Source organism: Hipposideros armiger, unplaced genomic scaffold, assembly GCF_001890085.2.
Source record: "Hipposideros armiger isolate ML-2016 unplaced genomic scaffold, ASM189008v1 scaffold_21, whole genome shotgun sequence".
NCBI lineage: Eukaryota > Metazoa > Chordata > Mammalia > Chiroptera > Hipposideridae > Hipposideros > Hipposideros armiger.
The window spans coordinates 6,963,340-6,985,574 of NW_017731371.1; the positions used below are offsets into that span (position 1 = coordinate 6,963,340).

At 50.9% G+C, this 22,235-nt stretch overlaps 2 protein-coding genes across 14 annotated transcripts in view; one reads left to right on the forward strand and one right to left on the reverse strand.

Annotated features, from left to right (window-relative positions):
- Window positions 1-61: 61 nt before the first annotated feature.
- PTCD1 (pentatricopeptide repeat domain 1) lies at window positions 62-20,812 on the reverse strand. Of its 4 annotated transcripts, XM_019635324.1 has the most exons (10): window positions 20,725-20,812; window positions 20,337-20,564; window positions 18,182-18,683; window positions 15,557-15,697; window positions 9,774-9,992; window positions 7,784-7,885; window positions 4,806-5,498; window positions 3,589-3,705; window positions 2,696-2,878; window positions 62-569 (listed from the first exon to the last, which is right to left on the reverse strand). In XM_019635324.1, exons 3-10 carry the CDS (start codon window positions 18,659-18,661, stop codon window positions 387-389), a joined length of 2,118 nt encoding a protein of 705 aa, XP_019490869.1. In that variant the 5' UTR covers window positions 18,662-18,683; window positions 20,337-20,564; window positions 20,725-20,812; the 3' UTR covers window positions 62-386. The 4 variants fall into 4 exon arrangements, with proteins under 4 accessions (XP_019490869.1, XP_019490870.1, XP_019490868.1 ...); XM_019635325.1 differs by lacking the exons at window positions 20,337-20,564; window positions 20,725-20,812 and adding an exon at window positions 20,590-20,717; XM_019635323.1 differs by lacking the exon at window positions 20,725-20,812 and having other exon boundaries at window positions 20,337-20,717.
- An 86-nt stretch (window positions 20,813-20,898) lies between these two features.
- Window positions 20,899-22,235, forward strand: part of CPSF4 (cleavage and polyadenylation specific factor 4) — a 14,695-nt gene continuing 13,358 nt past the window's right edge. For 3 of the 10 annotated variants that reach the window (XM_019635334.1, XM_019635337.1, XM_019635339.1), the window contains exon 1: window positions 20,899-21,148. In XM_019635334.1, coding sequence (XP_019490879.1) covers window positions 21,046-21,148 — 103 coding nt within the window. In that variant the 5' untranslated portion in view covers window positions 20,899-21,045. The remainder of the gene's footprint in view (window positions 21,149-22,235) is intronic. The other 7 variants (XM_019635336.1, XM_019635335.1, XM_019635329.1 and 4 more) reach the window with 5 other exon arrangements.

Here is a 22,235-nt window from a genome sequence, read left to right on the forward strand (position 1 = left end):
GCCCTGGAGACCAGTCGCCCTTAGGACTTGATACTGATTCCACCTCATATGTGCTGTGACACCCTGATCAAGTTCATTTTCCTCATCAGTGATGGGGACGACAACCTCTCAGGTGAGGATAACCTAAGATGATGTGCCAAGGTGGCCCAAGCTGCACTGGGACCTGCTGTGAACTTGTCAGGCACCCTAGGCCCAGCATTTGTCCTCATACCAATGCCTGCAAAATGCTGCGGCCCTTTAGTCTAGCCAGACCTTTCCCTCATGCTTTGGCTGCACCAATGTTCGTGTGTCTTTAGCATGAAAGGGACTCCTGGAGCTCCCACAAAGCACTTTGAAGGCTGTGCACTTTGTTTCAGCTCTGCTGGAGGTCCCCCGGGGCCTCCCCATCACCTGCCCCCAAGGCCTCTGTCCACATCAGCCTTGGGGATAGTGTCGTGGTCCCCCTTAGGCTTGGTCCGGAACTTCTGCCACGGGTGGGGTGTTTCTTCTGCTGGCATCACTTTCAGCCACTGCTTATAATAAGCTCTAAAGCCATCGATCTTCTCCAAGTAGATGTTTTTCCCTTTGTACTGTAGTTGGAAAAGCATGGGATTCAGGGGTTGAAAGGAGCCACAATTAGAATCAGTACACACTCCCTATAGCTAATCCCAGACCACGGCAGTTGGCCCAGCCTCAGGGAAACTTTCATTTTCCAGGTAGTTAAGGGGAGAGCACAAAAGCTACTCAATACCTGAATAGTTTACCACAGAGAAGCAAAGATGCTGAACAATGAGGCAGACCCAGACTCCCATCTGCTGACAATCTTTCCTAAACATGTTGCTCAACTCCTATATCCAGAAGGGATGTCAAACCAGCCCCCCAAACTAGAATCGCTAGGTCCTACCAACTCCTCCACAGTCTGACAAGTGCCTCCCCCTCAGCACAGCCACTGTTTCCTTTATTACCCTCATCTCAGCACTGCTGCAGTCGTCTCTACAGAGAGGTGGAAAGAAAAGGAGCCAACAAAATGTACTAGGCAGATACCAAGAAAGCTGGTAGAGGAATAGAAGACAAAGCATCAGAGATAAAGACCATATGATGATAAATGGATTGACTCAAAAGATTTAACAATTCTAGGGCCGGCCAAGTGGCACGTTGATTGAGTTGGCTTGGGACACTAGCTCTGAGCAGCAGGGCCCCGGTTCGGATCCCACATAAGGGCCAGTGATGCTGCGCCTCTACAGTTAAGATGGTGAACAACAGCTCAACCTGGAGCTGGGCAGCCGTGAGTTGCCGGCGGCAATGGCGTAGGCTGCAGCGCTTGCTGCAGTGGGCTGCTGTGAACTGTGAGCGGCCAGCAGCTGGCGTGAGCTGCCATGAGCTTCCGTGAGCCACTGTGAGCGGCCATCCAGTGGCCGGCGAGCGACTGCCTCAGCCAGGAAGAGCCCAATGATAATACCGATGGGCCAGTGAAGCAACGTCCTCCACAACTAGACTGAAGAACAAAAGGACAGCAACTTGTCTATTCCCCTCCCCCAATTCCCCAATAAAATCTTTAAAAAAAAAAAAAATTTAACAATTCTAAACTTGTATGTCCCTAATATAGCCTGAAAGTAATAAAGCAAAAACCTGACAATCAGAAATACGTCCACCCTCATAAGGGAATATGAATATGATTTGAATACAGTAAGCTTTAAGGCCAATGGTAGTCTGGTGACGGCTGACTGAACCTGAGAAGACCCTTAGTGGACCCTATACCACACAGTGAAGAGAGAATCCGCTGGATTTTTGCAATATGCAACCAACAGAAGACTAGAATACATAAAGAACTCTGAGGAATCAGAACACGACTTAAAGTACCCAGCTCTGCCCTCTGCCTGGCATACTCTCCACTGCTGTCTAATTCTTACCAAGCCTTAAGCATCACACCTGCACAGTTGTCCCTGACCCCGTGTCCCCACAGTTTGCTGTGTCCTTGCCGACTTATCTCCCTCCCCATCGGGATCGTGCTCCTCTAGGCCACAGCTGCTCTGGAGGAGCTCAGCACAGGATCTGACTCAGTGGGCCTAAAAACCACTCCCAGAGCCTGACAGCCACAGAACAGCAGGGAGAGAAGCGGCCATTACAGAGCAGATCCTGTCACTGCTCTATTGCCACCCCCATGCACTTGACAACAGTCTGTACTGGTTATCAGGTAACAGGCAGGCGCCAGGGATCCAGGTGAGCAAGGCAGACCGTCTCCACCTCTAGGAGCAAGAGGCACACGTGTACACATGTAATTACAGGCTGTGAAGCATGGTGAAAAGGAATAGTGCTGTACATAACGGGAAAGGAGGCAGCCCGCAGGGCATCTCTGAGAAAGCCATTTAAGCTGAGACTGACAGGATGAGGAGCCAGTTATGGGAAAAGCAGGAGCCTGCTCAGGGCATACAGAATACACAAAGCCTAAGGCAGGAAAGGGCTGGTTGTTACCTAGAAAGGATGAAAGTCTAGTGGGACTGAAGAGTGAACAAAGGGAAGAGTGGCCTGAGATGAAAGGGGCCACATGGACAGGGACTCAAAAACTGTGGTCTAAGGAGTTTGTCATTTCTCCTAAGAGAAGCCACTGACTTTTAAGTTTAAAGCAAGGGCATACCAATCCCAGAAGGCCAGAACCAGAGGTGGTGGTGGCATTGGTTAAGAAGACCTTGGGCACAGTAGAGCTTGGTGCACATACCCTGTCAAAGGTGGGTGGGTACTGGGCGGCAAACTCCAGCTGGCGGATGACCACTTCATTCACAGGGACTCTGTTCTGCTTCATGTCCTTTAGGATACTGATGAGATAGGTGTAGTCCAGCTTCTTGAGAGCTGCGTTGATGAGGGTGCTGTAGATGTGGGTGTTGGGGGTCATCTGGGATTTCTGGAACATCACACACACAATCAGGGAGATGACAGCAACTATTGGGGCAAAGTGGCCTGCTGCAGCATGTCTGGCTTGGAAAGTTACTCTGCCAGTCAGGTCTGCTCTGCAGACCAGTGACCAGGGACAAGAAGGGCAGAACCTCGGAGCAACAATGGCTGTACTGCCCACTCCAGAAGGAAAGCACGCATGCCCACTCTGCGGGTCCACCCACATGGCTAAGCACCTTCCCCTCTCAGCCCTGAAGAGCTTAGAAGAATGCTGCTCTCAGAGATGAACAGACTCAGGCAGTAAACTGAAGGCGGGAGACCTCTTCCCCAGCTCTTGGCTGTGGATTTACTGCGCCCCTGCCCCCCAAGAATTCTGATATATTCCTGCTCCAGTCTACCCTCTATCCCTCCAGTGTTGAGGCCAAGACCTGTCCCCACTCCTTAATCTCACCCACTGCCACCACCTTGAAGACTGTAACATCCCTGCTCTCCACACCCATTCCTGCAGCAGCTCCCCAGGTTTACTTTCTCCCAAACCAGGCCAATGATCATTCTACACTTAAAGGTAGAGCAATCCCACTCCCACCTGCCCCCCTCCCACACACACAGTTTATCCTGTCCTGAGAGGTTTGAGAGGGCCCCCAGCTTTCTTCCTGAGCCCCCCCCCCCGACAAGTGCCCCTCAGCACCACAGGTCCTACCCAGGCCTGGGCCCGCTCACCTTCATGTCTGCCAGCAGCTGCAGACCGTCCTCTGGTCTGTGGCACCCGATGGCCAAATTGCAGAATGTCTGCAGGTTGGGGACGATTCCCCTCTTTGCCAGAACTGGCAGCAGTGCCTGTGGGGACAAATATGGCATCACGGTAAGCTGTAATCCACCAGACTGACTAGAGAGGCTTCTCTGTCAAAGCCCATGGATGGATGCTGGAGACCCCAGGGGCACGGGACAGCAATGCTCAGAGACCTCAGGCGCCCTCTGCTGGCCTCAGCTGGGCATTTAGAGGCCCAGGGTCCTGTTCAGCCACCTCTCAGAGCCCAGCTCCCCAGAGCTTAGCCACTCTATACGTACATTCCTCCTCCCAGCTTGCCTGTCTCCAACATGCTGTTCCTTCTCCCGAATGCCCTTAATATTCCTGCCCCTCTCTGCTCCATCCCTGCACTTGGGCCTTCAGTGTCCATGGAACACCAGGGGCCTCGAGGGCTCATGGTTCAGGGTGGTAGACAACAGTGTGGGAAGTGCTGGCTGAGGGGCCTGAGCAGTGGGTAAGGGAGAGGACAGGACTACACCTGTCAGCCTGGCTGGGTCAGGGAGGGTCCTAGGGAGGGGCTCTGTCACATTTAGCTTATTTAGAGAAAGGTGCACTCAGCACTGTGGGCCTGAACACAGAGGTTGCATCTTTGTCATCTGTGATGCTCACAAGTGCCCAGGTCAGTGCTCTGGCAAAAAACATAGAAACATGTTATATGAATAAACAAAATCCCGTGAGGGCCCCAGTGTCCCCACATGTGAAATGGGGAAAGCCAGATACCAGGTGGGCAAGAAAGAAACAAATGGATGTGAAGCTCTTAGAACAGTATCTAGCAGAATACGTGTGATGTCAGAGGCTGAAGGGTAGGGACACTCAGGAGCCACCAGCCTCTCAGGCCACCCCCCCCCCACCCCCGTGTCCCTTGTCAGTGTGAGGATGTGTTTGGCATCTGCCTCCCACCAATCTGTGTGTTCCTCGAGGGCAGGGAGTGCAACTGACTGGTTCATCGCTCAATTCCCAGCTTCTCAGCTGAGCCCAGGCCCAGAACAGGGGCTCGGGACAGTCTGCCCACCAATGGCAGGAATGGATGACACCTGGCAGGGAGCCAGGTCCAGCAGTCAGATGGTCAGAGGAGGGAAGGGGGAGGCAGCCCAGCCCAGAGCCCAGTGCCTGCTTCCAGACCCTTCACCTTTGCCCCCTCCAGATCGCCCTGCTTGCTCTTCTTCCTCATCAGAGTATTGAAGAATGTCACATCAGCCTCCACATGGTGCAAGTCCAGGACGGTCAGCAGCGAGGACTCTGCAGCGCTTCCGGGCTCCACCACCTCAGCCAGCAATGTGAGGGTTTTGATGTCAGGCTGGAGCCCATGCTCTGCCATCTTGCCCAGGAAGCCTTCCAGGCCCCCCATTAAGGCCAGCCTGTCGGCTGGGGTGGTCACAGTCCCAAAGGAGACCACTTCCGATGGGACCGCCCCCAGGGTCAGTAAGTTGGCCTCCAGCCCCCAGGGAGGCACGGAGGTAAAGGCCGTGTTGTTAGGGTCCACCTTGGTTTCCACCTCAGGCTGGACCTTGCTGGAGACTCTGGCCTCCTGAGGCTGCTGAGGCCTCTCAAGTGCCTGAGAAGGTTCCAGAAAGAGCTGCTTCTCCAGGGTCTCCACGTGCAGTCTGGCTGACATGCCATCTATCGTCCCGGCCTGGGCTGTCTTCCTTGCCTGCTGCCCGCCTGCCAAGGGCTGGAGCAACACCATTTGCTCCCTGGGCCTCAGGAGCAGTGCTGAGGCCACCTCTGGGTCCCCCAGGCCGCAGTCCCGAGCTGCCCCCAACAGCAGGTTGTAGATGTGCTGGCTGGGCTGGAGCCCCAGACTCAGCATCTGCCTCCACACCTGCCAGGGAGAGACCAGCCTCAGCTCTGTGCTCCCTCTTGGGAGGGAGCAGGCACTGGGAGTCAGCAAGCAGCCAGCAAACACAAAGAGCACAGGAAAGGGCCCTGGAAGGACACGGAGAGTATCTGACCCCACACCAGGCTCTGGGCAACTAAGAATCTGAAGAATCTGGGAACGCTCTGGGAGACTTCATTGGGGTGCCACTCCTTTCCTCCCTTTAGCTCACCTCAAAACTATTCTTGCAGTTTCATCTCCAGGGCCCTGGGTCCTGGAAGTACCAAGTACTTTGGTACTTCCCTAGGGATGGACAGCTAGGAGGCTAGGTTCTGGAAGAGTCTAGGCCAAGGGTCGGCAAACTTTAGATGGAAGAGCCGCCAGGGGTCCGCAAACTGGGGCTCGCAAGCCGCAGGCTCTGAAGTAAAATTGAAAATGAAAATAAAACTACATAGTTTCATTTATAATATTTTTAAAGGTTCATATAATGGTGATTATGTAAAAATATATTTATGGCTCTTGAATAATTTTTAAATTATTGTAATGGATAGGATTGGCTCTTCCAGGGGTCGGCAAGCTTTTGAGATGGAAAGTACCCAAAGAGCTGCATGTGGGTCACAAGCTGCAGTTTGCGGACCCCGGGTCCAGGCCAACTTAAGGATTGGATTTAGCAGCACTTCCTGAGTACAAACTGCGCTCTGCCCCATGCAGCCTTCTCAGGCTTCCTTGAGAACACAGGGCAGGAGTGGGCAGAGGAAGACTCTGCCAGGCAGAGAGCCTCACTAGCTGTGGGCTTAGACAGCCCTATTTTCTCTTGAGATGAGATCATTTTCATCCCCACAGCATAGTGTCTAATATCCCATGTTCTCCAAAAAGGGCTGCTCTGATCACACCTAGGTGACCAAAACAGCGCGACATGGGCTCAAGGTCTCGCTTGCTCCTCTTTGTCTCCAGACTCAAAGGAAGGCCACACTCAGTGGGCCTAGAACTGGCATCTGATTTCCTGCCCTCAGGGACCAGTATGCAGGTGAAGTAGGGGCTGGTCAGGCCCAGGTGGGCACAGCTGGCAAGAAGATGGCTGTCCACCAGGCAGGGTCTTGAGGAGGGCTAGGGTCTTGGCAGGGACCTTCACAGGTGACGTTGATAAAACTGAGTTTTTGCAGGGACACAGAGGCTATCCCATGGTGGCAGGGATTCTGACTCTAGAGCCAGACACACCTCGGTTCAAATCCCAGCTCTGCTGCTTAGTGGCTGTGGGAAGTTAGGTAAGTTACTTAGCCTCTGGGACCCTCAGTTTCCTTGTCTGTAAAACAGGGCTAATGGTGCCTAACTCAAGCAGTTTAGTAAGTGGAAAGAGTGCATAACACTGTGCACGGCTGCTAGTATTATAGACCATTTCTAACTAGAACAGGTCTAGACCAAGGAGAAGAAGCAACTAGTTTTCACTATAAAGAAGCTTGCTGATGGCCAGAGAATGGCCTGCGGCCACTGCTTCCAGGGAGTCAGCAGAAGGGAGGGAAGCCTTTGGTCCAGGGCTGTCCCAGATCACTGGGGCTTGAACTCTGTGCAGACAAACCACCTTGGGATCCTGTTGAAATCCCAATCTGGACGCAGTGAGGAGGTGGGGTCTGAGACCCTGCCTTTCTGGCAAGTCCCAGGTAAGGCTAATGCTGCTGGACTGTGGGCTCCCCCTGAAGTTGGAGAGCTCTAGGTAAGCTGTGGCTGAGCAGCCAGAGGAACACCCAACACCACTAATACTGCATCCCACTTGATGAGGAGGTTGGTTCTCTCTTGGGGTCTAAGGTGGGATTAGAGCAGCATGTCTCACCTCTGATGTCCGTGAGACTCTCCCAGGACTACAGGCAACTCCTGGGGTTCCCCCGCAGCGATGCTGAGCTGGGGGCCTGTGGAGGATGGTTGAGCGAGCACCCCAGGTAGGTGTGCTGCAGGCATGCGGAAACCATAGCTTAGTGGATGCAGGCTGGCTGCACAAAGGCCACCAAGCAAAGTAGGAGAGCATAGGCTGGCTGTGCCCTTACTCTCAGGACAGCCATGCTGCACCTCCTCTGAGGGCATCCTCACCCTGCCATCTATAAAACGAGGGTGGTAGGGGGTGTGGGGGGAGCACTATGCTCTGGAAAAGCCAAAAGATCGCAAATATAAAACACCCAGAACAGGGCAGTGGTGGGAGCTAAAGACATGCACACATGAACATCACTTGCACCCAACACAGTCATACGAGAGAAGCGGGGCAGCAGAGAGGCAGGCAGGCAGAGCCAGGAGGGACAGACCTGCAGGGCATGTCGGAAGCCTGTCTTCTTGTCCTGGATGCAGCCCATGAGCAGGAAACTGAAGGTCTTCTCTGTGACCGCGTGTCCTTTATGAACAATTTCCTGAGGAAGGGAATGAGGAGGTCCTGTTGGGAGCCTGCGGCAGAGCCCAGGCCCGCCCGAAGGGTCTGACTCAGGACCGACACTCCTGGGGCAGGCCCACATGTGTGTCTTGAAGAGGAGGGGCCTGGATCCGGCTCTGGGGCCAGCTCAGAACCAGCTCCTGAGCACAGCTGTCCCACTGCTGCCTGCACTTCCTCCTCCCCTTGCCCAGGCCTCTCTTCCCAGCTGCTCCTATCATTTCTGTGCAGCCCCTCTGCAAAGATCACCCCAGTGGTCACTTTTAGCGCCTGTACTCAAGGCTTTGGAATTGCAGAGCTGGTTTCAAGTTGCAGCGTCACCACTGGATGGCTGCAGACGTGTGGGCAAGGCTCCCCAGTCTCAGTTTCCTCATCTGTGGAGTACAGTCACGGGCAGGATTTGCCCTGGAGCATCTTTGGAACGACGACCACACAAGACGGTATGATGCCTGCACACGGCAAGTGCTCAGGGCACTAGTCACTACTGGCTTCTCTTGGGCCTGTCGGGGTTGGCCATCGCCTACGTGAGACACTCTTTCCACCTCTCAGCACCTCAGGGTCTCCTCCTCGAGCCTATTCTCCTCTGTCCTTGGTCAGCATGGGGGCTCCCACGCCACCACTGCCGCTCTCCCGCCTCCCCATCGTCAACCCTTCCACCTCAGTGAGGTTTTAACCTGAGTTCTCGCTCCTGCATAATCACAGCTCATCTCTTCACTGATCACTCTCCCTCACCAGCCAGAGCAACCTTCCTAAAACACAAATCTGACATCTCTGAACAGGTCAGGCATGAGGCCTGTCAGCCACACTTCCAGAAGCTTCAGGTATTGGCCTCGCTCACAGCACCCTCTGGAGGGATTCGTCCCTCACAGGAAGGTCTCCAGGCTCGAGACCCCATGATCCTGCCTTTCCAGAAGGGCAGGCCCACTCAAGGCAGCCAACCCAGGGACTGGCCAAAGGCTGCCCTGCACCATAAGGAGCCTGGACAGCCCATCAGGTCCTCTCTTCTGGGATAGGCAGGAGAGACCTTGCTACGTGCAGTGAGGAAAGCATCCATCAGTAATATAAGGAGTGAGACAGAAAGCAGCTACGTCTCTGGGTAAAACTAAGACTAAAGAGTGAGACATGCCTGAGGGAAGAGCACGACGACAAGCTGCCCAGAGCCTTGCTAAGCCCTGACACTGCCCTGGTCCTCCCGAGGTTTGGTTGTGGGAACCTAGAGCCTTCCCTGCTTCCCACAAGCCTTCATTTTGGTGTTAACTCACATCTGTTCTCCCTTCCTTGTAATCTGAGAAAGCAGAACCACCATGCATCTCGTTGTCCTCCCTGCTCAAACCCCCTCCTGGTCACCTCTGTGAACTGGGGATAAAACGCTTCTTACACGGCCGCTGAGGAATAGAACAGGATACAGGCCAAAGCTCTAAGGCAGACAGGCCCCTGCTCAATGCTCCCGTACTTCCATTCGCCTGTTTCCCTCAAGCCCGACGCAATGACCGGTCGGACTCCACAGCTCCCTGGTCACTGGGGCTTTGGTTCCTACTGCTCCTTCAAAGCAGGAGGCCCACCCTGGCGAGCACCAAATCATCTTTAGCTCTGTGAGGCCACCCTCCTCGTCACACCACCGAGTCTCACATAGCAGGACACAGCACACAGAAGCACACAGAATCCACTGCCCTTATGGTGTTGGGAGCCTCTCAGACCAAGGCCGCTGAGAGCAGAGTCTTGTCGGATTCATCTGTGAACCCCAGGGCTCAGCACAAGGCTGTCCCACTGGCCCCTGAACCTTCCTGCGTGAGGCACACAGATGGCCACAGCCTCACACCACTACATGGGACAGGCACCAAGTGGGAGACAGGAAGGAAGGGCATCCCCACCTTGAACACATCGAAGCACATCCTGAGGTCAGCGCACATGGCAGTCATCTTCAGCAGGGCATGGTAGGTTTTCAAGTTGAGCTGGAAGTTTCTGGCCTGGAGCTGCTGCCGTAGCTTCAGGGCACTCTGCAGAGCAGAGTCCTTCCAGGGGGACTCAGCACAGACATTAAACAGGGCAGTATAGGTGGCATCTGAGGGCTCCAGGTCCCGCTTTTTCATCTGTGGAGATGGGAAGAAACTTGGAGGTGGCTCCAGGATCAGCTGGACACACAGGTGACAGATACCCCAAGAGGAAGCTAGAGAGGACTCCATTATACTGCATTATATAGGCCTGGGGTTGGCACCTGTGCTGAGCCAGAGCTGAGTGACACATCAGAGCTTGGCTTTCTAAACCCTGACTCAGCCAGAGGGACTCTGAAAACTGACCCTGCACCCCAGATGCACCAAACAAGAAACTATCCTGGAAAGACATTCCATGTTCATGAATTGGAAGACTCAACATACTTAAAATGGCCATTTACCCAAAGCAATATACAGATTTAACACAATCCCCATCAAAATCCCAATGGCATTTTTTAAAGAAATAGAACAAAAAAATCACCAGATTTGTATGGAATCATAAAAGACCAGGGATAGCCAAAGCAATCCTAAGAAAAAAGAATAATGCTGGAGAATTATTTAAAAATTATTAAAAAAGAATAATAATGGAGGTATCACACTCCCTGACTTCAGCTTGTACTATAGAGCAACAATAATCAAAACAGTATGGTATTGGCAGAACAACAGACACACAGACCAATGGAAGAGAATTGAGAATCCAGAAATAAACTCATAAAATATGGAGTGATAATTTTCGACAAAGGAGCCAAAAACATACAATGGAGAAAAGACAGACTCTTCAATAAACGGTGCTGGGAGAATTGGAAAGCCACGTGCAAAAGAATGAAACTAGACTGCTATCTGTCACCATGTACCAAAATTAATTCAAAATGGATCAAAGACCTAAACATAAGACCTGAAACAATAAACTGCATAGAAGAAAACATAAGTACTAAACTTATGGACCTTGGATTCAAAGAGGATTTTATGAATTTTACCTCAAAGGCAAGGGAAGTAAAAGCTAAAATAAATGAATGGAACTATATCAAACTAAAAAGCTTCTGCACAGCAAAAGAAACCATCGACAAAATAGGCAACCGAATGAATGAGAGAAGATTTTTGCAAACAACGCCTCCGATAAGGGGCTAAAATCCAAAATATAGAAGGAACTCACACAACTCAACAACAAAAAAACAAACAATCCAATTAAAAAATGGGCAGAGGACCTTAATAGACATTTCTCTAAAGAGGACATACAGATAGCCAATAGACATGTGAAAAAATGCTCAACATGACTAATCATCAGAGAAATGCAAATCAAAACCACAATGAGATATCACCCCACACAGAATGGCTATCATCAACAAGACAAATAATAACAAGTGTTGGAGAGGCTGTGGAGAAAAACGAACTCTTAGACACTCTTGGGAATGCAGATTGGTGCAGCCGCTATGGAAGGCAGTGTGGAGGTTCCTCAAAAAATTAAGAATAGAATATGACTCAGCAATCCCTCTCCTGGGTATCTACCCAAAAAAATCTCAAAACACATATCCATAAAGATATATGTGCTCTGATGTTCACTGCAGCTCTATTTACGATGAACAAGACATAGAAACAACCAAAGTGTTCTTCAATAGATGACTGGATAATGAAGATGTGTTATATATACACAATGGAATACTATTCTGCCATAAGAAAAAATGAAATAGTGCCATTTGTGACAACATGGATAGATCTGAGATTATTATGCAAAGCAAAAAAAGTCAGAAAATGTCGAGAACCATATGATTTCACTGATATGTGGGATCTAAAACTGAAAACAACAAAGGAACAAGACAAAGAAACAAAAACTCATAGACACAGACAAGTTTAGTGGTTACCAGAGGGTAAGAAGGGAGGGGGGTGGTAGATGAGGGTAAACGGGGTCAAATATATGGTGACGGAAGGAGAACTGCCTCTGGGTGGTGAACAATGTGATATACAGAGGATGTATTACAGAATTGTACACCTAAAACCTATGTAACTTTACTAACCATTGTCACGCCAATAAACTTTAATTTAAAAAAATGAAGAAACCATTGTCCCCATGGCACTCTTCAGCTCCCCCTGGGCCTGAGGTGCTTGAAGCAGGGTCCTCCCAATGCTCGCACCTCTGGCCGACAGATTGCCCTGACTGTTAAGGGGCCCTGGGGTGGATCTGGTCTGGAAAAGGGCAGGAGGGGGCAATCAAAGCCCAGCTCCAGTGTTTACTAACTGAAGGGTCATGGGCAAGTTAGCTCCTCATTGAAAAAATAGGAATGAGGGCCGACAGAATGGCTCATTGGTTAAGACTTGGCTTGGGAGTGCGAGCTCTGAGCATCAAGGTCGCCAGTTTAGATCCCACATGGGCCAGTGATGCTGCGCCCTCTACAGCTAAGATGGTGAACAGCAGCTTGACCTGGAGCTGGGCTGCCGTGAGTCGCTGGTAATGGTGTAGGCTGCACCCCCTGCTGTAGTGGGCTGCCATAAGCTACTGTGAGTGGCCGGCAGCCAGTGTGAGCTGCCGTCCAATAGCCGGCAACCAATCTGCCTCAGCCGGGAAGAGCACGATGATAACAATACCAACATGGGCCAATGAATCAACGTCCTCCACAACTAGACTGAAGAACAAAAGGACAGCAACTTGTCTGTTCCCCTTCTCCGATTCCCCAAAGCTGTTCCCGCCCCAATTCCCCAATAAAATCTTTTTAAAAACCAATAGGAATGATACTGTCACCTTGAAAAGTTGTTGCAAGGTCAGGTAGAAAAGTGCCCCCAGACCAGCAACAGCCAAATGCATGTTACTGCAACACATCTCAGGAACCCCCACCCTGTGGAGTCACAACCCCAGGCTGCAGCCGACTCTTGTGCTTATCAAGCCCTCTGGGTAACAGAGCTCCTGGTAAAGCCGAGCACCCAGTGTTTCCCAGAGAAGGGCCACCTGGCAACAAGCTGCTGCGGAGGGATGTGAAAAGCCCTGCTCTTGGAGTCAGGCCCTTTTGGACTCAGATCTCAACTCTATAGATAACCTTGGACAAGGCACTGCATCTCTCCAGAAACTTTCAGGTTAAGTTTCCTTATCTGAAAAACGAAGATGGTGATTCCCACTTCGAGGATGACAGATGCTCTGTATGTATTCACATATTCAACAGATGTGTACTAATGACTCACAAGTCAGGCACTGGCCACCAGCAGTTACCAGGACAAATATATCTAGAGGGGGAGGCACACAGCAGACATACAGGTAACCAATATCTGTAATAAGTGCTGCAAAGGACACCCACAGAACAGAGGCTGAAAAGGGACGGTGAAACCTGGCTAACACTTAACCAAATGACCAAGATAAATGTCACCTGTGATCAGTCATGCTGCTATGTTGTGAACCTCTTGTATGAGAAGGGCACTTCACCTCTGTGATATTCTCTCTCCAAACCCATAACTCCAGTCTCATCATGAAAAAGTATAAACTCTCAAATAAGGGGCATTCTATGAAATCCCTGACCAGTACTCCTCAAAACTGTCAAGGTCATAAAAAAATAAAAAAAAGGAACCTCAGAAAATGTCACCGATTGGAGGAGCCTGTAGGGGAACTCAGGTCAGATACAGGAATAGAAAGAGGGTATCAGGGCCAGCCGAGTGGCGCGTTGGTTAAGAGTTGGCTTGGGATGCCAGCTCTGAGCAGCAGGGCCCCGGTTCAGATCCCACATTAGGGCCAGTGACGCTGCGACTTCTACAGCTAAGATGGTGAACAACAGCTCGACCTGGAGCTGTGCTGCCATTAGTTGCCGGCAATGGCATAGGCTGCAGCCCTGCTGCAGTGGGCTGCCATAAGCTACCGTGAGTGGCTGGCAGCTGGCATGAGGAGCCGACAGCCAGCATGAGCTGCCAAGAACTGCCATACAGTGGCCAGCAACCAATCTGCCTCACCTGGGAAGAGCGCAATAATACCAACATGGACCAGTGAAGAGACGTCCTCCACAACTAGACTGAAGAACAAAAGGACAGCAACTTGGCTGTTCCCCTTCCCTGATTCCCCAACGCTGTTCCCATCCCCCAATTCCCCAATAAAAATGTTAAAAAAAAAAAGAGGGTATCAGTGGAAAAGCATGAAATCCAAATGCAGTCTGAAGTTTAGTTAACAGTAATGAACTAATGGTGGTTTCTTACTGTTGACAAACGTCCCATTGTAACATAAGATGTTGACATAGGAGAAGGGGGTGGGGCATTTGTGAACTTTCTATACTGTCTTTACAACTTTTCTATAAATCTAAAACTATTCCAAAATAAGAGGTTTGTTGGGGAGGGCAGGGCAGGAAGCAGCAAACAGAGAATAACGAAGGTTAAACAGAGTGGCCCGGCATGTGGGGTCACTTAAGGATCTTCCAAATGTAAGGAAGTGCTGCTAAGGGCTCTTAACCAAGAGCCACAATAAATGCCCCTCCCCCTTTCACTTAGCACCTGAAGGTTTTTCTGCTGGCTAAGTGATAAGGGCAGCCTCTAGTTTTTCTATGCCATGACATTTAATTTGCTCTTTTAAAGGATGTGTTACTTTATCGTTTGTAAGTACGATTTTTCCCCCTTGGTTCCAGCTAGCGATTATCAGGCCTGGAGTAGGAGTGTCCCAAATGCAAGACTAGGTCTCCCAAGAATTTGTTAGAGTAAAGGATGCCCCAGTTTCTGGCCACAGGAGAAGAAGGGATCACTTCTGCTAGAGTCCACAGCTCTTTCCCAACTTGCAAAGGAAACAGCTTCCTGGCTCTGAGAATAACAAACACACCACACCCCAGAGGTGGGTGAATATAAAGCAAAACCATCTTCCAAGAGGAACAAGGGCCCTTTTTCAAAGGACCAGCTTTGGAAGAAAGGTGCATGTGTCAGGGGTAAGGATAGGGATGAGTGTCGCCTTACAGCCGATTCTTAGACCACCCCCTCTGCATTAGCCTCTGACCCATTAGTCGAGAGAGTGTCTCGGAAAACTGAGGCCGGATGGAATGATATCCGTAAAGCTCTCTGGGGGGGGAGGGGAGAGGGGGGGCGTCTCGGTCTGACTGGGACCTGATGGAATGATATCAGCTGTCTCCTCTGGGAGGACATGTAATTATGTCTTGGGGCAATGTGGTGGAGTACAAAGGCATAGCATTTGCTGGAGTACACTGGGAAAAGGTCAATGGAAAAGGCCTTAAGGCGCACAAGAATATATGGTTAATGACTTACAGCATAGCAGTTTACTTCCTTGAAAATTATCAATAAAAACCATGCGTTGACCCGATTCGGGGCTCAGTCTAACTCTGAAGGCTGAGTCCCTTGGTCTCGCTCTTAAATCTTACTTCTGTCTCTGTCTCTTTATTCAATCTGCGTCGCCCCTCTCGTGTCCCATTTGCCCTTGCCACGCAGGACGTGACAGATGAGAAAAAAGGAACACAAATTGGGAATAGCAATAGAAAAAGAAGGGGGCGGGTGAGGCCTGCCATGGTCCAGGCAGATGCTGGAGGACTTCACGTCAGCTCCATTTTACAGATGATGAAACTGAGGTTAGGGAGGTTAAATCATCTGCCCAGGGTCATGCATTAGAAAGTGACACATTTGTGATCTGCATCCAGCTCTTTTTGGCCCCAAAACCCATGCTCTGGAGCCTTGCCCCTGCCGCCCCTATGCCCCCCACTTACATCGTTGTAGAGCTTGAAGGCCTTCTTCAGGTAGCCGGCCCGCCCACAGCCCCCAATCAGCACCGTGTAGTTGCACTCAAGGGGCTGGAGACGCTCCTCCTTCAGCATCTGCTTCTCAAACAGCTCCAGGGCCTTGGCCAGCTGGGGGAGGAAGGAGGAAACAAGGGAGGAGGCTCAGGGTGGCCTCAGAGACCCTCAGCAGAGGGAGGGAGGCTGAGACTGAGGGACCCTCCCTGAGCCCAAGACCAGGCCTGCCCAGGAGCCACACACACACCCCGGGCCTCTGCCACTAGCCTCTTGGTCCTTGTGCTATAGCAGGTGAGCTTTGTGGTAGCCACGAAGGAAAGCCCACTCCTTTCCCACCACCTATGGGAACTCTCAACCCCACTGCTGTGGCTACCTTCCCTCCAGCCAGAGGGTGAACTCCTTGAGGGCAAGGGCCAAAGATGTCTTTGCCTCTCCGTAGACCTACTGTGAAGCCAGGGCCTGGAACGCTAGGTCCTCAGAAAATGTTAGTTCTGTGAATCTCAGGACCTGTCTTGCCCTTGCTTCCTTGGTGACCCCTTCCATAGGCCTGTCCCCTGGGTCTGAGCTGGACGGGAGGCTGGGTTCTGATCAGTTTGGTGAGCATGCTCAGAGCCACTGTGCTGCACAATCACAGGGGGCCATTCATAGCAACAGCCTCTTGAGATGGTATAGGGCGGCAGCTCTGGGTGATGAGCTTCCTCCGATCGCAAACTCCCTTGGCCCACAGCTGTTTTGCCCCACCCCCACCCCTAAACCATCCCCCTTTAAATCCTTGCTTCACTCCTTTATTCCTTTTTTTTTTTTTCATCCATGCATTCAACCAGTAGTTACTGAGTTCTACTATGTGCCAGGCAAGATCTATTTGCTGAGGATACAGCAGAGAACAAGATGGAGCTCCCTTAAGGAGCTTATCTTCTGGTGTGGAAAGACAGACATCAAATTAGATAACCAAAAAAAATATATAGTATGTCAAATGTGCTATGAACAAAAATGAAGCAGTAAGTGCCAGAAGGGTTGGGAGATTCGGTTTTAGATATGACAGCCAAGCAGGGCCTCACCCAGAAGGTGACAGGTGAACAAAGATCTGAAGGAGGTGAGGGAAGAAGCCCCTTCGCTATCTGATGGTACAGCCAGAGCAAAGTTCCTGAGGCAGGAGTATGCCTGGGGAGGAGCAGAGGAGACTGGAGTGGCTGCAGCAAAGTAAATGGGGAGATGAAGCCGGCGAGGGGTGAAGAGAGGTAGTGGCCAATTTTGCTGGCCTCACAAACCACTGTGAGGACTCTGGCTTCTCTTTATTTCTCAACTTCTCATTTCGGAAAATTTCAAATATACACAAAAGTAGAGAGAAGAATGCTAACTACTATTATTAATGTTTGGCCAGTCTTGTTTCATCTCTATACACTGCACTTCTCCAAACAAAATTTTTTAAAGCAAATTCCAGATGTCATTTCATTCATAAAATCTTCAACACGTACCTCTAAGAGAATTTTAAACATAAATGAATACCATTATCAAGACTTAAGAAAGTGAATATTTTCAATGTCACTGACTACACTGGAACTCTTGATGAAGAGTAATGCTATCTGCTTTTTGCCTTTTTTTTTTTTTAATATTTTTATTGGGGAATTGGGGGAAGGGGAACAGACAAGTTGCTGTCCTTTTGTTCTTCAGTCTAGTTGTGGAGGACATTGCTTCACTGGCCCAAGTTGGTACCATCATTGTGCTCTTCCCAGGCAAGGCAGATCAGTCCCCGGTTTCTGGACGGCTGCTCACTGCAGCTGCTGGCCACTCACACTGGCTGCTGGCTATACACGGTAGCCCATGGCAACCCACCTGCCGTCACTGGCGACTCATGGCAGCCCAGCTCCAGGTTGAGCTGTTTTTTAGCATCTTAGCTGTAAAGGGCAGTGTCACTGGCCCTCATATGTGGGATCTGAACCGGGGCCCTCTGGCGTCCCAAGCCAGCTCTTAAATGCGCCACTCGGCCGGCCCTCTGCTTTTTGCTTTAACTGGACGGTTCTGTGCTGTGAGCCAACGTCCAGGCAGGAGGTCACAAAAGCAGTGGGGAGACCAGTGACCAGCAAAACAGCTCGGGGAGCAAACAGCAGGCTAAGCATGGGCATTCAGGGGTAGGATTATGAGAAGTGTTAGGACTGGCAACATGTTGAAGTTGGTGAGAAAAAGAGAAGAGTTAGGAATAACCTGAAAGTATTTGGCTTGGGAAGATGGAATAATGGAGTTGCCAATTAGTGAGATGAAGAAAGTGTAGGGAAAACAAGATAGGGAACAAAAATTTCAGGTCCATGTGGGTAACAGTAAGAGAGATGATGAGGAGGTAACTGGATACACAGATTCAGAGTCCCCAGGAAGTCCAGGCTGGAGATACAAATACAAGAGCTGCAGTGAAGAGGGGGCACTGAAAGCCAGGAGGCTGGTGGCTCACCTGGTACAGCACTCAAGGGTGAGTAAAGACAGGGGGAGAAGAGACCTGAGCATCCCAACCTTTATAGATTGAGAAGGCAGAGGGGCCCCTTACCAAGTACTGGGCTACCCAGCGATGTAGGAGCCAGGAGCAGCAGAATCCAAAAGTTCCCTCACCTTTCCTTCTTTGATCAGGTGTTTGCACTGAAAGAAGTACCAGTAAGGGGTGTTTCTCCGGCCCTGCCATGATTTTAGCTCCAGCTCGCTTTCCTCATCTTCTTTAACACTCTGTTCCTTGAGCCGCAGGTTATACAACTGGGCTGTTGATTTGCGGAACATTCTCCGGGAAGAGTATTTATCGGAGAGGGTCCCAAAGCTCTCCTCCTCCTCTTCCTCCTGGTTGGCCATGGGGCTGGGCTGGGTCAGGTCAGAATTGAGGTCATGCGTGTTCTTCTGTCTCCTCTGGCTGAGGGGCAGCTGAGAGAGCGAGCTGCTGAAGGCTGCTGACGTTGGCCCAGTCAGCCCCATGGTCCTCAGCCATGCAGGCCCCTCCCTACCTCCTGCCCACCTGGCTCTTAGAGGGTGAAGGCATTGCAGGACAGACAGTCCCATGGGGCAGGGGCTGGAAAAGAGCCGGGCGAGTCTCACAAGGTCCATCTCTGGCTTTTACCTCCAGGGCCTGGCACAGATAGGAAAAATAATGAAGTTAACTCAGGTTCATAGTCCAAAAAGGCAGACAGAGAAGTGGTTACAAGCATGAGCCCTGAGGTTAGAAGGCCTAGGTTCTGACTTCAGCTCTGCCAAACAACCATCCATGAGTTCCTGGGCACTCAATGCTCTGGCCTCAGTCTCCTTGCCTGTAAATTGGGGTTAACGATAATGTCACCCACACAGCACTGTGGCAATGATTGAGGTCTCAGATATACAGTGTGCAGCACAGCGCTGGCACATTAGGCACTCAATAGACATAAGCTATTGATATTATCAAACCATGATCAAAGAGCATGGGTGCTGAAATCAGAGCTGAGTTTGAGTCCTAGCCAGAGCTGTGTGACTATGCCCATTGCTTGACGTTCCTGTGCCTTAATTTCTTCAGCTACAAGATAAGGATAACCCCACTCACCTCACCACGAGATTATAAGGATTAAATGAGATGTTTTTAACACAATGCCTGACAGTTAATAGGTGTTCAAAAAATTGTAGCTATTATCATTAATTACTAGGAAAAAAACTGTTGGCATTCTGGGCCTCTGCACAGGAAAGCTAACTCAAGCACTTCTTTTCTGCAAAAGTCATAGACAAATGGGCTAGAGCTGTGCTGTCCAATACGATAGCCACTGGCCACATGTGGCTGCTGAGCACGTGAAATGTGGATAATCTGGAGATGTGCTATAAGTATAAAATACACACCAGATTTCAAAGACATTGTACAAAAAAATCAATGTAAAACACACACTCAATTATTTCACATGTTGAAATGATAACATTCTGGATACACTGGGCTAAAGAAAATTTAACATTAAGTTCACAATTTCTTTTTACTTTATTTAATGTGGCTACTTGAAAACTTAAAATTACATAGTACTCACATTATCTTACTATTGGACAGTGCTAGGACAGTGCATACTTAAAACTCTTTCATAAAAGATATCAGAATAACCAACATGAAAATATTTTAAGGTCTGGTTATATCAGATCACCATTGGAAAGACCTCAGAGGTGACGGCAGACTAAACAGATTAATAACTGAGGCCCAGGTAGGGGAGTGACATGCTGGGGGCCCTGTAGCAGTGCTGTGGGCAAGACTGGCCAGCAGTGGAAATGGGCTGGCTTTGGGCCCAGGTCAAGGACAGCCTCTCTTAACTAGCACCCTAGTGACACTAGTGCAGAGGGCCTTCACCATTCCATGTCTGGTGAAGCTTGCGACTGCAATAGAAAGACGCCAATAGAAACAATGCTGGCATATATGTAATTTTAAATTTTCAACTAGCCACATTAGTTTACATGCATTAAATGACATACATAGGATTATAAAAAAAATCGGAGATAGGTATCAGATATTTTTAAAACAAACTTAATGTTATACTAGGTATATATGGTTCTTTTCAACACACTAAAACAAGATCCTATCTATCATCATGTTAAAGTAGCAATGAGTGGAAATGATAGTTTGTAGTAGTTGTAGATACTCTATCTCCAGCTATCATTTACACTCATCCCGACTTGAAATCACGACTTAGTTTTGGGGTTTGGGGTACTGCTAACGCTACTCGTTAGTCAAGGAAGGAAATGCTCAATTTCTGAGACAATAAAGGTGCAATTTTCTTCTTACCCAAGTTCATTAGTCTACGCAGGCTAATAACCCCTGAATTAGAGATACGCTGCCGCTGTTCTCAGTTGGGGGACCAGCCTCTCCCCGGACATCCCCTGGAGCCTCAAGACAACCCGACTCCTCTACACTGGCCTTTAGAGCCTCGGTTTCCTCAGGGACGCCCCCGGCTCAATCCCGGCCGTGACACTCGCTGCCCGTCTGGCCTGTCTCCGTCCAGGTTCCAGGCTCCTGTGAGGGTCAAATAGGCACTCACTCCGAGTCCAGCCCAGTGAACACGGCTCCGACGCCCGCGGCGCGGCGCCCCACTCCAAGTCCCACGTGACCACCCCGCCGCGCCTCTGGCTCTCTATTCCTGACCCCCTTTCTGAGGCGCACGCCCCAGCCAAACCTCGCGCAGGCGCAGTCGGCGTTGCGAACTCCGCATACAGGTTTTTCGCGACCGCGAGGCGAGGCGCGCGTTTGGCTGGCAGCTGGCGGGGCCTAGCGGAGCGGCTCGCACTCCGCGCTCGATTTGTCCTGTCTGAACAGGCGAGGGGCTGGCGCGGACTCCGGGCGCTCCCGGCATTCCTCGGGCGGCGGCGGTGGCGGCGGCGGCGGCGGTGAGGCGAGGCGGAGGAGGATAGTGTGCGGTGGCGGGTGCAGGCAGGTAGAGGTGTGAGAGCGGCGAGGTACTGAGGGGGAGCCGGGCCGGTGGGCCGCCGCCGCCGCCATGCAGGAAATCATCGCCAGCGTGGACCATATCAAGTTCGACTTGGAGATCGCGGTGGAGCAGCAGCTCGGGGCGCAGCCGCTGCCCTTCCCCGGCATGGACAGTGAGCGTGGGGCCCGGGCGGGCAGGCGAGGGGTGCAACCGACTCGGACCTGGGACCCCAGCCCCTCGAACCCGCGACTCCAACCCCTTGGACTCACGACCCCACCCCCTCGGTCCTGGGACTTGGACTCGGGAGCCCCCTCGTCCTCGGATCTTTGATCCCCTGAGACTAGTTTAAGATAGTCTTCAGGAGGGCAAGACCTTGTCTGGCTGTTCAAATAATTCTTGCATGAAGGCGGGTATCCTGAGTTGAAAATCCTTCCTCCACCCCCACTCACTCCCCAACGACAGGAAAATACCGTATAACCCTCTTCCTCACCTCCAGCCCCCCACTGTGAGCTCCCTCTTTTTGTGAGCTCCCAGTTTTTCATCAAAACTGGGTCTGGAGGAGTCTGGCTGAGGGAAGGACCACCTTTCCCCTTCTGTAGGATATCCCCAATTAAACGCTCAAGCTCCATTCTCCTAGGACTCACACTCCTGCAAGCCTGTCTCTGTTTTTCCCTGGACCCCAACTCTGGGTCATTCATCATACCCTGGCAGCTGCCTGAGCTCCCTTCACTGTGTTGATAGCACTAGCTTGAGGCTATGGAACCATCCATGTAGGGCAGCTCTTTCCTTCCCACCCTTCTCTAGCCTGGGACCCCAGATACTTGAGTCTGTGAGGGCAGGCAGTGGCGAGGGGCCCACATACCTGTTTCTAGGGAGGGTCAAGGACATACCTAGCCATGGGTGCTGCCCTGACTGGCCTCAGACTTGGTAGGTGCCCTCAGCACTCACTGCCTGCCTGGGATCAAGTTCAGTGTGTGAAAGCCCAGGAAGGCCATAGCCCTTGTCCCTGAACTTCATTTCTTTGTTTTGGGAAGAACTGTCAGTTCTGCCCTGGAGGTATACTCTTTTATCCTGTCTGCCTGAGACCCAGTCCCTGGGACTGTGGACTTTTCGCTTTAAGGAATGAAGGAAGCAACCTTAACTCTCTTTTTTTTTTTTTTTAAAGATTTTTTTTATTGGGTAATTGGGGGGATGGGAACAGTGCTGGGGAATTAGGGGAAGGGGAACAGACAAGTTGCTGTCGTTTTGTTCTTCAGTCT